The sequence below is a fragment of the Onychostruthus taczanowskii genome, unplaced genomic scaffold, assembly GCF_017590055.1.
Source record: "Onychostruthus taczanowskii isolate IOZ18803 unplaced genomic scaffold, ASM1759005v1 scaffold112, whole genome shotgun sequence".
NCBI lineage: Eukaryota > Metazoa > Chordata > Aves > Passeriformes > Passeridae > Onychostruthus > Onychostruthus taczanowskii.
Genome location: NW_024497852.1, coordinates 1,209,962 through 1,222,235, shown reverse-complemented (window position 1 = coordinate 1,222,235; position 12,274 = coordinate 1,209,962). Strand labels below are relative to the sequence as shown.

The 12,274-nt window shown below is 58.0% G+C and overlaps 2 protein-coding genes across 2 annotated transcripts; one reads left to right on the top strand and one right to left on the bottom strand.

The window, feature by feature from the left end:
• The first annotated feature begins 1,913 nt into the window (after positions 1-1,913).
• Positions 1,914-4,395, top strand: TICAM1 (toll like receptor adaptor molecule 1). Its single transcript, XM_041424578.1, has one exon. It carries the CDS (start codon positions 2,155-2,157, stop codon positions 4,204-4,206), a length of 2,052 nt encoding a protein of 683 aa, XP_041280512.1. The 5' UTR covers positions 1,914-2,154; the 3' UTR covers positions 4,207-4,395.
• Positions 4,396-6,654: 2,259 nt separating this feature from the next.
• On the bottom strand, positions 6,655-10,677 carry FEM1A (fem-1 homolog A). The gene has a single exon (XM_041424566.1). The coding sequence runs from the start codon at positions 10,527-10,529 to the stop codon at positions 8,535-8,537; it is 1,995 nt and encodes a 664-aa protein (XP_041280500.1). The 5' UTR covers positions 10,530-10,677; the 3' UTR covers positions 6,655-8,534.
• Between the last annotated feature and the right edge of the window lie 1,597 nt (positions 10,678-12,274).

Sequence of the window (12,274 nt, the reverse complement as noted above, 5' to 3'; positions counted from 1 at the left end):
GAAGCACTCGGCAGTGTGGGGTTTTCTTTAATCTTTCCTATTTCTGTGAATGACTTCAAGGATTATCTGTGAGTAACTCCATGTGTGAAACACTTCACAGCCATTAAATGAGGCAGCTTTTCCCAGGAGTTACTCTGCCATGGGATTAGGATATCCTGTTATTAAAATAGGGGGGATTTTAATCCGGGTGCTGGTTCTTTCCCAGAAAATGCTACTTTGTAATAATTTTGAGTGTAACTTATTTTGGTAACTGTTCCTGGCATTGTCCCTGTGCCAGGGCTGGTGAGCAGACACTGGAATAAAGCATGACCTGTGTTCAAAACCATGTGTGTTTGTGTGTACCTAAAGCTGCAGGGTTGTGCTCTCCCCTCCCCTGAGTTGTGATGAAGCCTTGCATTTACCAAATCTTGTCCCTGGCCAGCCTGTCTGTTCCCTGCCCTTGCTGGAGGGAAAAAACAGGAAAACCCCCTAGCTTTAGTAGGTACCATGCTTATCCAGAAAAATGCCTTCATCGTTTTGTTTCTCTGACTTCTGCCTGTACCCCTGAGGCTCGGCTGCGTCTGTCCATGCCGCCCTGCTCCTCCTCACCCGCAGCTGCCTCTGCCTCCCCGGGCTGCAGGGCCGTGCACGGCCCGTCCCCATCCCGGCACTGCCCGCAGGGAGAGCTCGGGCCCTGCCTGGCCCCGGCGCTCTGTGTCACCTCCGGCTGCTCACGCGGGGGCCAGCGGGCCGGCCTGGGGTGGCTCACCGGGCCGGGGCCCCCGTGCCGCGGCTCCCGGGCCCGGGCCGTGCCCTCCGGTGCGCGGTTCCTGCTCCGCCCCGCTCCGCCCCGGCCCGCGCCGCTTCCGCCTGCCCCGGGCACCGGCCGCAGGTACGCTCCCTTCCCGACCGACCCCTTCCCTTCTCTTCCCTTCCCGACCGACCCCTGCCCTTCTCTTCCCTTCCCGGCCGACCCCTGCCCTTCCCGGGCACGGGGCTCGCCCCGAGCGCTGCCCCAGCCCGGCCGTGCCACCGCCGTGCCCATCGGGCACACAGGGCAGGGCTGGCCCGGCCCGGGCAGCGAGGCCCATTGGGCAATTGCAGGGTTTTCATGAGACATGAAAACAAAACTGAGCTTGGAAACTTTCCCCAGTTGAGAGTTATTTCGGGGCGTTTGCTGGGGCTGCCTTTAAATAGGGAAAGTTTCTGCAGCGGGCTCAGGCAGCGCCTGCAGCAGCGAGTGTCCCAGCGGAGCCCGCTCCTCCCCTCCCGACACTCCTGTGGTTTAATTAAAATCCCATCAGGGGCCTGGGGTGAGTGCAGGGGCTCAGGGATCACCTGTGGATGGGGATATAAAAGTCTCCCAATGAAAGAAGGACGTGGAGCTGCTGGGACAGAGTCCACAGGAGGCCCCGAGCTGCTCCAGGGCTGGAGCCAGGCTGGCAGAGCTGGGCGCTCACCTGGAGAGGAGAAGCTCCAGGGAGAGCTCAGAGCCCTGCCAGGGCCTGAAGGGGCTCCAGGAGAGCTGCAGAGGGACTGGGGACAAGGCTGGAGGGACAGGACACAGGGAATGGCTGCCACTGCCAGAGGGCAGGGTTGGGTGGGAGATTGGGAAGGAATTCTTTCCTGTGAGTCTTCCCTGATAACACAGGTTATCGGCTGGAAAGGGTTTCCTCTACACCTGTTTTATTCCTCAACTGCCATCACAAGGAGCCTGTGAGAACCCTGGAACCAGCTGCCCGGAGGAGACACTTGGATTTACCTAAATATAGCATTATTTCGTCAATTATCTTAAACCAGTTGTAATTAATGTGAAATGAACGCGAATAATGTGCTCTTTGCTTAATCACAGAGTTGGAATAACGCACAGAGCGCTGGCACAGCTGCAAGCACGGAACAGCTGCAAAAATAATTTGGGAGGTGTGAGAGCCAGCCCGTGAGCTCCAGGAGCCCCCCCCGTGCCCCCAGCAGCCCTGCGACCGCTGTGCTCTGTTCTCCTGCAGACCCCCAGCACCGAGAGGCCCCAGCTCCGAGCAGAGCCCTGGGCAGCGCGGGCGTGTGTGGGGCGAGGAGCGCGAGCGGGGCACCCCCAGCCCCACAGGCACGCAGCCCTTGGCCGTAAGATGCTTTTCCCATCCCTGCTCCAGGCCGTGGTGGGGGCCAGCAGCTGCTGAGATGGCACAGAGCGCTGAGCTGCAGCCCAGCTTCGAGGACGCGTTCAACATTCTGTCCCGGGCCCCGCCAGAGAAACTGCTGAGCCTCAAACTCAGACTGAAGCACCTGATACCTGGGCCCTGCAGCAGGTTACTGCAAGCTATGGTCCTGCTCACTCTGGGGCAAGAAACCGAGGCGAGAATTTGTCTGGATGCCTTGAGGGATAACCAGGCGGCCCAGTACGTCCACCAGATCAAACTGGGCGCTGCAGGAGTGCGGGAAGGTGGGGAGGAGCCGCAGCCTCCCCAGCTGGATGCAGGAGCCGTGGCGCTGCTGGCACAGGTGTACACTGTGCTGGCACAGGAACAGCTCTGCAGTCCTGAGGCCAGGGACAACGCCTGCCACGCCAGCGAGGACGCTCAGCAGGGGACACTCAACAACATGCCACCCAAGGAACAGGAGCAGGGCTCTGCAGCCAGCGGGGGCTCAGGGGACAGGTTTGGGACGCTGAGATCCCACGAGGATGCAGGGTTTCCTCACACAGCCAGCTCACCAGTGGAGATCAGGGGCAGCTCAGACCTTTCAGGCCCACGGACCCTGTGCTCTGTGGGGAGCTCCTCCCTGTCCAGCTGTTTGGAGATCAGTGCATCACCAACAGCTGCTTTTCACACGCAGCCCTCTGTCCCCGAGTGTGTCCCCTGGCCCAGCCGTGCCGGGGACACACAGAGCCACGGCCCCCAGGAATGCAGCTGGGCCAGCACACCCAGCTCTCCCCCTGGGCAGGACACAGCTGCCCAAGGGCCCCAGGCAGAGGAGGTTCTGCAGGTCAGTCCCTGCCAGCCCAGCCCTCTCCCCATTCCAACACCGCTGCCCTCGGAGGCTACCCAAAGCAGTGACGCGTCCAGCACAGTGACAGAGCCTCACACGCCAGGAGAAAAGCAGGATGAAAGGCAGGATAAACAGCAGCATGAAAAGCAATTATCTGCTGATGTCCCTGACTCAAGGGCTGCAGTGGATACTGCTCCTGCCCTCGTGTCCATACAGGATTCCCACATTCCAGCAGGCATTCCCTGCAACTCTGCACCTGCTGCTTCTTCAACCTGTTCCCTTCCTCCTCCTACTTATTCCTTCTCCTCAACTCTTCCTCCTCTTCAGGAATCCCCCTCCAAACCATCATATCCCTCTCCCTTGCACTCATCCCCCTCTCCAGCCAGGCCTCCTGCTCCCCCAGCCATGGATCCATCAGAGCCAGAAGGTGCCAAGTTCTTCACGTTTGTTGTCCTGCACGCCAGTGAAGATGAGATTGTGGCCCACCAGGTCAAGAACCTGCTGGAGAGCATGGGGGTGTCCAACGGTGCCACCCTCAGTGAGGATTTCTTCATTGCTGGGCGCAGCCACATGATTTGCTTCCAGGAGGCCATGGAAAACTCTGCCTTCATGATCCTGCTGCTGACCAAGTACTTTCCCTGCAACCTGTGCCTGTACCAGACAGACACTGCTCTGATGCAGTCCATCATGGACCCCTCCAAGAAAGACTCAGTCATCCCATTTCTACCCAAGGCAAACGCCCTGGAGAGCAGCCAGATCCCCAGCATGCTCAGTGTGCTCGTCACCCTCAATGAGAGCTCTCCTCTCTTCCCCAGGAAAGTGCACAAGACTTTTAACCCCGAGAAGATCAGGGAGAAGAAAGCCATGTGGGACCAGCTGCAGAGAAGGAAGCTCCAGGCACGCTGGGAACAGCAGCAAGCCCAGCAGAAGCTGGCTGCCCTGAGCCTGGGCTCCCCTCCCTGCGGGCCTCCAGCAGCGCCATGGCCAGGGCCACCAGGGCCACCAGCTCAGCCCTGGTGCCCCCCTGCCCCGATGGACCCCCCGCCTGCTCAGAGGGGTCCTCCCCCTTGCCACGCACAGCTGCCCCCAGGCCACTACAGCCTGACAGCAGGCCAGGCAGGGGTGGCACCCCTGATCATCCAGCACGCCCGCATGGTTCAGATCGGGAACCACAACGTGATGCAGGTGGAAACTGCCCCGGCTGGGCCAGGGCACAGCCAGGAGCAATCCAGGCACAGCCTCTGACTGGGGCAGCCAAAAGACAAAACTCATTTCAAATCCTGGATTAGAGTGATTCTGCTGGGAGTGGGACTGTTATTCTATACATCAAGAGTGCCATTTTCCTGAAGCACAAAAGAAAATTCTTCATTTTTTGTTGGAAAAATGATGTTGTGATTTCTTGAAACTGTTTTTCCTTGTGCTTATTTTCAAGTAACTGAGAAAATTATTTTCCTGATTGTCTGGAACTACTTGAAGATTTTATAAATAATTTTTAATTAATTTATTTGTGTTCCTCTGCTTCTTTCCTGCAGAATTAGAAAAGGGATAGTCAGGGATATATGGAAAACTATTGTGCATGTTGGCTGGAGAGGCTGGGAGATGGCACTGACCAAATGATTTGAGGGAAAATCTGCAAGGGATGCTTTGGGAAGCTGCCTTTCAGGAAAGAGCAGAATGAACCACCAAAACCAGTGAGCAGAATAGTGCAGAAGGGTGGAGAAACCCAGGAACGGAGAGTGGGAGGGGAAATTTTGCAGGATCTGAGCAAGGGATCTGAGCTTTAACAGCAGGAGGGCACCTGGAGCAAGGCCCTCGCTCCTCCTCCCAGGCTCCAGCACAGCCATTTTCCTGATCGTCAGCAGAGGTCACCCCAAAGCCACCGAGACAGAAATGGGGCTGTTCCCTCCCGGGGCAGAGCCCAGAGGCAGCTCAGCCCCGGGCTGCTCGGGAGTTCAGGCGATGCCCCTGGGGCCAGCACAGGGAAGTGACCCCATTCCAGGTGTCCCTGCAGGGCTGTGTGTGCTCCTGGCACTCCGTGGCTTCCCCAGCAGGTTCCAGGAGGATCCAAGCTCACCCCTGCCCGAGCTGGGTCCTGTCAGGCCCCGTTCCAGACTGCAGCCTTGGTCCCAGAGCCCTCTGAGCCCCAGGCCAACCCCTGAGTGAGGCAGATGTTCTTAAATCCTTGCAGGAGGCTCTGAGCTGCCCCCAGCTCTTGCCTTCCAGCTCCCAAAGATTGGATTTTAACTCTGCAGGACCCAGTGACCACGGATTAACTCATCCACTCCTTCCAGAGCCTGCTGGCATCCTCCAAGTGCTCCAACTCCTTTTATTCTCCTGGTGTCTCTCCCCCACAGCACCACTAAGAGTTGTTGTGTCACTGCAGCTCCTGTCCCCTGCCGCTGGTGCAGGACAGTCCCTCCCCTTGGGAGCACTCCCACATCCCTCCTCTCCCAGCTCCTCTCCTACTATAAATAATCATGCAAAATTAGTCAGCTGGAAGCTGCTCCAGCTTGTAAACAACCTCAGCACAGGCACATCCAGCGAGCTTGGATCACACACGGGGAGGGAGAGCTGTGTCTGGGGTACACGAGGCTCTGCAGCCACCACAGTGGAGAAAAAGCTCCTCTCTGTCCAAGAATTAACAAAATAATCACTGAAACATTGCCCTGCTCCCCACAACTCTGTGTTTTGCCCACATGGAGCTGGCCCTACAGTCAATCAGGCCTGTTCAGTGTAATTACCCCTAAATCATGCAGCGATTTCTTCCACCCTGTAATTACTATCAACATTTAATTGCTGGGCCCTCTATGTAATTACAGATTATTTATGGGTTTAAAAAAAGTGAAGCCTCTTCCGTCACACAGAATATTCTCCTCCTTGGGGCTGCTGCACCTGACTGGATCCCCCAGCTCCCTGAGCACAAGAGCCCAGCTCCAGAGCTGCTCCTGCCTGGATTAACACCCTTCCCTGCCACCTCTCTCCTGCCAGCAGCCGTGGGTGCAGATGGAACTGCCCTGAGGGCACCTGGCTCCTGGCAGCTGCTCTCCACAGCTGGAGATCACCTGCAGCACAGGAGGAACAAGGAGCACGTGCCCAGGCTCTACAGACACTGCTCCTGTGGCATTCTTAGCACAAAGGCACCATCCTTCATCAGGGCATCAAGAACTAAGGATGGAGCAATAAACGACAGGACAAACATTCCAGTATTTTATCCACCCACCCTCTCTGGGGAAGACCTAGCAGTTTTGGGGTCCAGGTCCCTGTGTGGGACTAACTCCAGTACCATTAATTCCTCTGTTTTTACCATCCCTGATGGATTTGGGGTTGGACACCAAACTGATGTCCCTGTTCCTGCTCGCTGTGTCCCCTGTCCCCACGTGTAAGGCAGGTAACACCCGAGTCAACACAGATCCTCTCACGTTGTTTGATTTGCACCAAAATATGAGGCAAAACATGGAAGAGGAGGTGTCATTGCAGTGTCAGTGTTAGTCTTCTCCAGGGGAAGTTGGTCAGTGCAGCACAGATCGGTTTTTCACAGGAGTAACCATGAAATGAACCAATCACACCTGTTTAATTGCAAACACCCCAGGATTCCATACCCACAGTGTCCCATCTCTGGGAAACAAACTGAAAACAGAGGGAAACACCTGAATATAGAGGCTTATCAGCAAGAAGTCCAAGGCACTTGCATTCTAGCAGCCATTTTCTGTTTTATTATTTAAAGTTAAGAGCGCTCATCAGCTCACAAAGGAACAAATCCCATTCCTGCAGTTTAGTTCAGGTTTCAGCCAAAAGGAAAAAAAAAATAGAAGGCAGCTAAACTAACTCTGCACTTTACAGCTCAATTCAAGTTAAACCTCCTCGCTTTATAAATAAATGTTATAGTTAACACTGCAAAAGGTACTGGCAGATCTACAATAACTGGAAGGGGCAGAGAGCGTGGTTATTGAGGCTGATAAATACAAGTGGAGAAGCTTCAGTAGCACAGAGAGCGAGGGTGGGGCCAGGGGTCTGCTCTCCCAGGTGGACCTTTCCCAGAGCTCCAGGCAGCTGCTTCCCCCCTCAGCTGTGCTTCCCAGCCTGCTCAGGGCCAGGGAAGGAGCCACAGGCTGCCCATCACCGCCTGCACAGGGACAAACTGCTGGAAACTCTTTGTTTTCCACCACAGAGGGGTCTGCTCACAGAGGCAAAAACCTGCCCTGAGACTACAGAGTTAAAAACAAGGTGTGTGTGTGTGCAGATCCTCATCAAAGGAAGGAGCTTGTCCAAACAGCAGCCAGGTGAGATTTCAAATTCCACCTTGGAAGTAGCACCATCCTCAGGGAAGTTACCAAAAAAAAAAAAAAAAGAAAAAAAAAAAAAAAAAAAAAAAAAAAAAAAAAAGAAAAAAGAAGACTCAAAAGCCCAAACCAGCTGCTAAGAACCCACTGCTTGAGGTCTCAGAATGGGGCAGTAACAGAGCCCAAGCACATGACACTAAAACCTCAGAAGGAGGCACCTTAAACTTTCATTTCTTGCTTCTTCCTTCAGCCCATCCTGGTGCAAACCCACCACAGACACTCACCTGCTTTCATAACCCCTCCAAGCACCTCCACACTGCAGGTACCTCCTGGCCTAAAGGGCTTGCAGGAGCTCAGCTCTGAAAATAGCTCCAAATGTGCTGTTTTGGCTCCCAAACCATCCACCCTTCCAGCTCAATCCCTGCTGCCCTCTGGAGCCAAAGCACGGACGTGCTGGGAATGGAGCAAACGGGTGTGGAATGGACAAGCCAAGGGCCTGAACACCACGTCAGGATTTCGTTCTTAAAGTAGTTTTTTCCTCCCCATTCATAAACTACAACATCTATGGATGAAACTGTATAACCAGAACTGACCTTCCTCTATCTTACAGGATTGGAGAAGTCTTGCAGCATAGATAGGGCCTGGCTCTACGAGAGAAAAAACATCCCAGCTTTATGCACAATCATGGAAATCTCAGGCCTTTAACACCATGTGCTACTTGGCCAACCGAGAGAGAGACAAACCCCATCCTCAGCACACCCAGCCCTGTGCCATCCCTGGGCAGAGCACGAGCCCCTCGGCTGTTGGGCATGGGCTGTCCCAAACCTGACAGGAGGGAGGGGAAGGGATTAACTGGAGGGTGTTTCATTCCTCACTCACTTTCTATCTGTTGTGTGTGGGGTGGGAAGGGCCAGAGCACGTGGGGGATGTGTAGCTGCTCCAAAGCTGAACACTGAGTTAATCCAGCACTAACGGGACAGGCAGCAGGTCCCAGGGAATCTCCGTTTCCTTCCTTCTCAGGACACGACGGTGGCTTGGGGAAGGGCAGGGGCTGTGGCCTCCGTGGACAGAGTGCACTGCAGAGAGCTGGTACCTGAAGGTGACAACGAGGGACAGCCATGAGCTCTAGGGCCTCCTCCTCCCTCTGCCCCGACACGCCAGCTGGGTGGTGACAGATGGGGACAAAGCTCAGCACAGCGACAGCCCTGGGCACTTTGGCACAGCCAGCCCAAGCCCTCCAGCTGCACAACCTCAGCGGGGTGGGACAGGCTGGGCACCGTCGTCTGTCACACCCTAGTGCAGCTCAATGAAGGCTTCCAGCTCCTCGGGGATGAATCCCTTGTAGGGAATCTTGTGCTTGTCCAGGGCGCGAGCAGCAAGGCACTGGAGGGTGATGTAGTTGAAGGGCTGCATGGTGCTCTTGGTGAGCAGCTTCTCGTCCAGCAGCTCGTAGGCCGTCTGCTTGAAGGCGTTGGTGGCGTCCATGTGCGCCCCGGCCTCCATCAGGGCGCTCATGATCAGCGGGCAGTTGTTGCGGGCAGCCACGTGCAGGGGGGTGTTGTTGTCATAGTCCCGGCTGTCCGGGTCCGCCCCGCACTCCAGCAGCAAGTTCACCACGTGCAGGGATGGGAATTTGCCCACGGGGTACCGGCCCACCGTCGTGGTGTCTTTGTCCACGGCCATGTGCAGGAGGGTGAAGCCGTTCTTGGCGCGGGGGCTGCACTTGAGCAGGCGGTAGATGGTCTGGCGCTTCTGGTGCTCCTGCTCCGGGCTGCACTCCACCTTCTCCAGCAGGAAAACCAGGTGCAGGATGATGGCCAACGTCTTGGTGAACTGCGCCGAGTCGGCCACGGGGTCCTTGCCGTGCACCAGGGCCCTCTCCACCTCCCGGACCCCTTTGCTCAGCACCCCGATGAGGTCGGAGAAGCCCAGGTGGGTGGCTAAAGCGCCTTTGGAACGGTCCTGGAGCACGTAGGAGTAAAGCTCGGCAAAGGAAAGGAAACTGCTGGCAGTCATGGGGCTGAGGGGCTCCAGGTTGCCTTGCTGCATGTCCAGGGCGTACTTCCAGAGGTTGATGCAGCGCTCGAAGTTGCCGGAGTCGGCGTAGACGGCCCCGCGGTAACGGATGTAGTAGGAGGTGTCGGGGTGGGAAGGGCCCAGGATGCGCTCCCGGATCAGCAGCGCCTGCATGCGCATCTCGTCGGGGTCCGTGATCAGCGCTTCCAGCTCCTGCAGAGAGCTCACCTCCCGCGCGTAGTCGTAGGCCAGCACCAGCTGCCGGGGCTCGGGCTTAGGCAGGTACTTCCCGCCCTCGCAGCGCAGCTCCATCGCCCTGCGCCAGTACCTGTGCGCTCCCAACAGGTCTCGTTTCTTGTCCACAAACGTGGCGCCCAGCAGCTCCAGCGCTTCCACTGCAGCCTCTCGAGTGCAGAACACGTTCGGGACCTCGTCCTGAGCGGAAGCTGAAGCACCGCAGCCCTCGCAGCCCTCTTCACTGCAGCCCCTCTGATGGCTCCCAGCTGAGGCGCGGGTCCCCGCAGCCTCGTCCTGCTGCAGCCCCCCCTGGATCAGGTACTCCACGATGTTGGTGTGGCCGGTGACGCTGGCAGCGAGCAGAGGGGTCATGCCATAGCCGTCCTTCTCCATGCGGGCCTTGGAGCGGAGCAGCAGCTGCAGGATCTCCAGGCTGCCCGACTCGGCGCAGTCGTGCAAGGCCGTGTTTCCCTTCACGCTGCGCCGGTTCACATCGGCCCCTTTCTCCAGCAAGTAGCGGGCGATCTCCCGGTGCCCTTTGTAGCAGGAAATCATCAAGCACGTGTGCCCGTGCCGGTTGGCCACCTCCAGGTCGGCCCCGCGTTCGCCCACCAGGTACCGCACGATCTCCAGGTGCCCATCGAAGCAGGCGGCCCGCAGCGGGGTGGAGTTGGTCAGCGTGGTCTGGTTCACCGAGGCGCCGTGGTCCAGCAGGCTCCGCACCACGCCCAGGTGCCCCGCAGCCGAGGCCGCCCACAGCGGCGGCGCCCCCTCGATGGTCTCACCGTCGAAGCTGACGGAGCCGCCCTCCTCCACGCGGGCCCCGCAGTGATCCAGCAGGTACTCCACCACCTCCAGGTGCCCGTGCCGGGCCGCGATCAGCAGCGGGGTGCTGCCGGCCCCGGGGCCGCCCCCGCCGCCGGGCCCCGCCGTCAGCGCCTCCAGCTCCTCCCGGCTGCGGCTGCCCAGCAGCTTCTGCAGCAGCTTCAGCTTCCCGTCGCGGGCCGCATTGTACACGGCCGTGCGCAGGTCCATGGCGCCAGCGGCCGCCTCCAGGCCATGGACCGGCGGCGGCGGCGCGGCCCCAGCGCGGCGCGGGGCGGGCGGGGGGCGGCGGGACCCCCCTGCCCTCAGCGCGGCGGGACCTTCACCGCCCGGGCCCGGCCGCCATCTCAGGCTGCGCCGCGGAACAAAATGGCGCCGGGCGGGGCGGAGCGGCACGCGCGGTGGATGATGGGAATTGTAGTCCCGGGAGCGGCACTGCTCGCCCGGCGCCGCACCGTGCGCACTCTGTTTCCCAGAAGGCAGAGCGGGTGGGGGGAAGAGGTGGGAAGGATGTGCACCCTCTCCTTGCGGGGCATGCTGGGTAGTGTAGTCTTCTAGGCCCGCTGCGGGCAGCGCCGCTAACGGGATTTCACCAGAGCCGGGACTACACTTCCCAGTGCGCCCCGCGCGGACCAGGCGCTGTCCAGGGGCGTCTGTGGCTCCCGGCGTGTGCTGGTTTCATAGCGGCTCTATTTCTCTTAAATTCCTTGATGTTCTGGCACTTCAAGACACAGCGGCTGCACAGCGTTAATCTGACGTGGTTTCATTGCAGGTTTTATGAAGTCATGATGTCCTGGGCTGTCACGGAGCCGCATGGATGGCGCAGGCCGGTCCAGGGCCCTGCTCAGGTCTGGCGCTGCATTCTAAAGTTCGAGTTTCCTGCCTTGGAGGTGGCAAAGCCTCGTCCCCAGCAGCGAACACACGTTTATTCGCTCCAATCCCCCCCGCGGGGCACTAGGTCCAGCTCACTCCATCCCTGAGAGACAATACCTGCCCAGAGTGAGGGAAAACACTCAAGCAATAAATAGCTGGGCTTAGATGAGCAAGCTTTACTCACCAGAGTCTATTTTTAGGGCATAAATTGAGTTTAGGTGTCCCTAATCTTTACACAGAGAACTGGCACAGGGTTTCTCCCATTGTATTTTATTTATAGCTGGGTTTCTCCTACCCAGGGAAATAAGCTTAGTCTCATTATTTCCGTTATTATTATTCTGTCTGTCATGATTATTATTATTCAGTCCATCCACCCGTTTTAGGTCTTGTCTGGAATTACAGTGGATTATCCCGCTGCTGCCCGTTGCCTTCACACAGAATATCACTTTTGTTGCTAAGAAACTGCTTTTGCATAACAGGCAGCAGGAGCCCAATTTTCACTCCAGCAGCTTCTGCAAGTCCCCGGGAGCAGCAGCTGCTCCTGCAGCAGAGTGTCCGTGGCAGAATTCCCACACGAGGTCTGTGCCCGGGGATTGTTCCCTGCTGGGCTGGAATTCCCAGAGCAGCTGGGGCTGCCCCTGCATCCCTGGCAGTGCCCAGGCAGGGCTGGGAGCACCTGGGCAGTGGGAGCTGTCCCTGCCATGGCAGGGGGGCACTGGGTGGGCTCTGGGGTCCCTCCAGCCCAAACCCTCCTGGAATTCTGCGGCACAGGGACTTTGTGTTTGAGAAGAAAAGGGGCAAGGTCCCTCAAACACCTGCAGGGTGTGTGTGCTGTGCAAGGGCAGCTCCCTGCACGTCGGGGCACGAGGAACCACGCAGTCCTTCAGCTTGGAGAAGCCCTCCAGGACCACCAAGGCCAGGCTCTCCCTCGGGGCTGTGGAGACACACAACTCTGGGCACGAGTTCTTCGTGTTCTCACCCAAAAAACCCCCACGAGTGGCACCTGAGGGCCTGCACCCTGTGGGTGGCAGGGCTGGGTGTCCCTGTCCCCTGTGAGCCCCAGCTCCTGGCTCTTTGTGCTG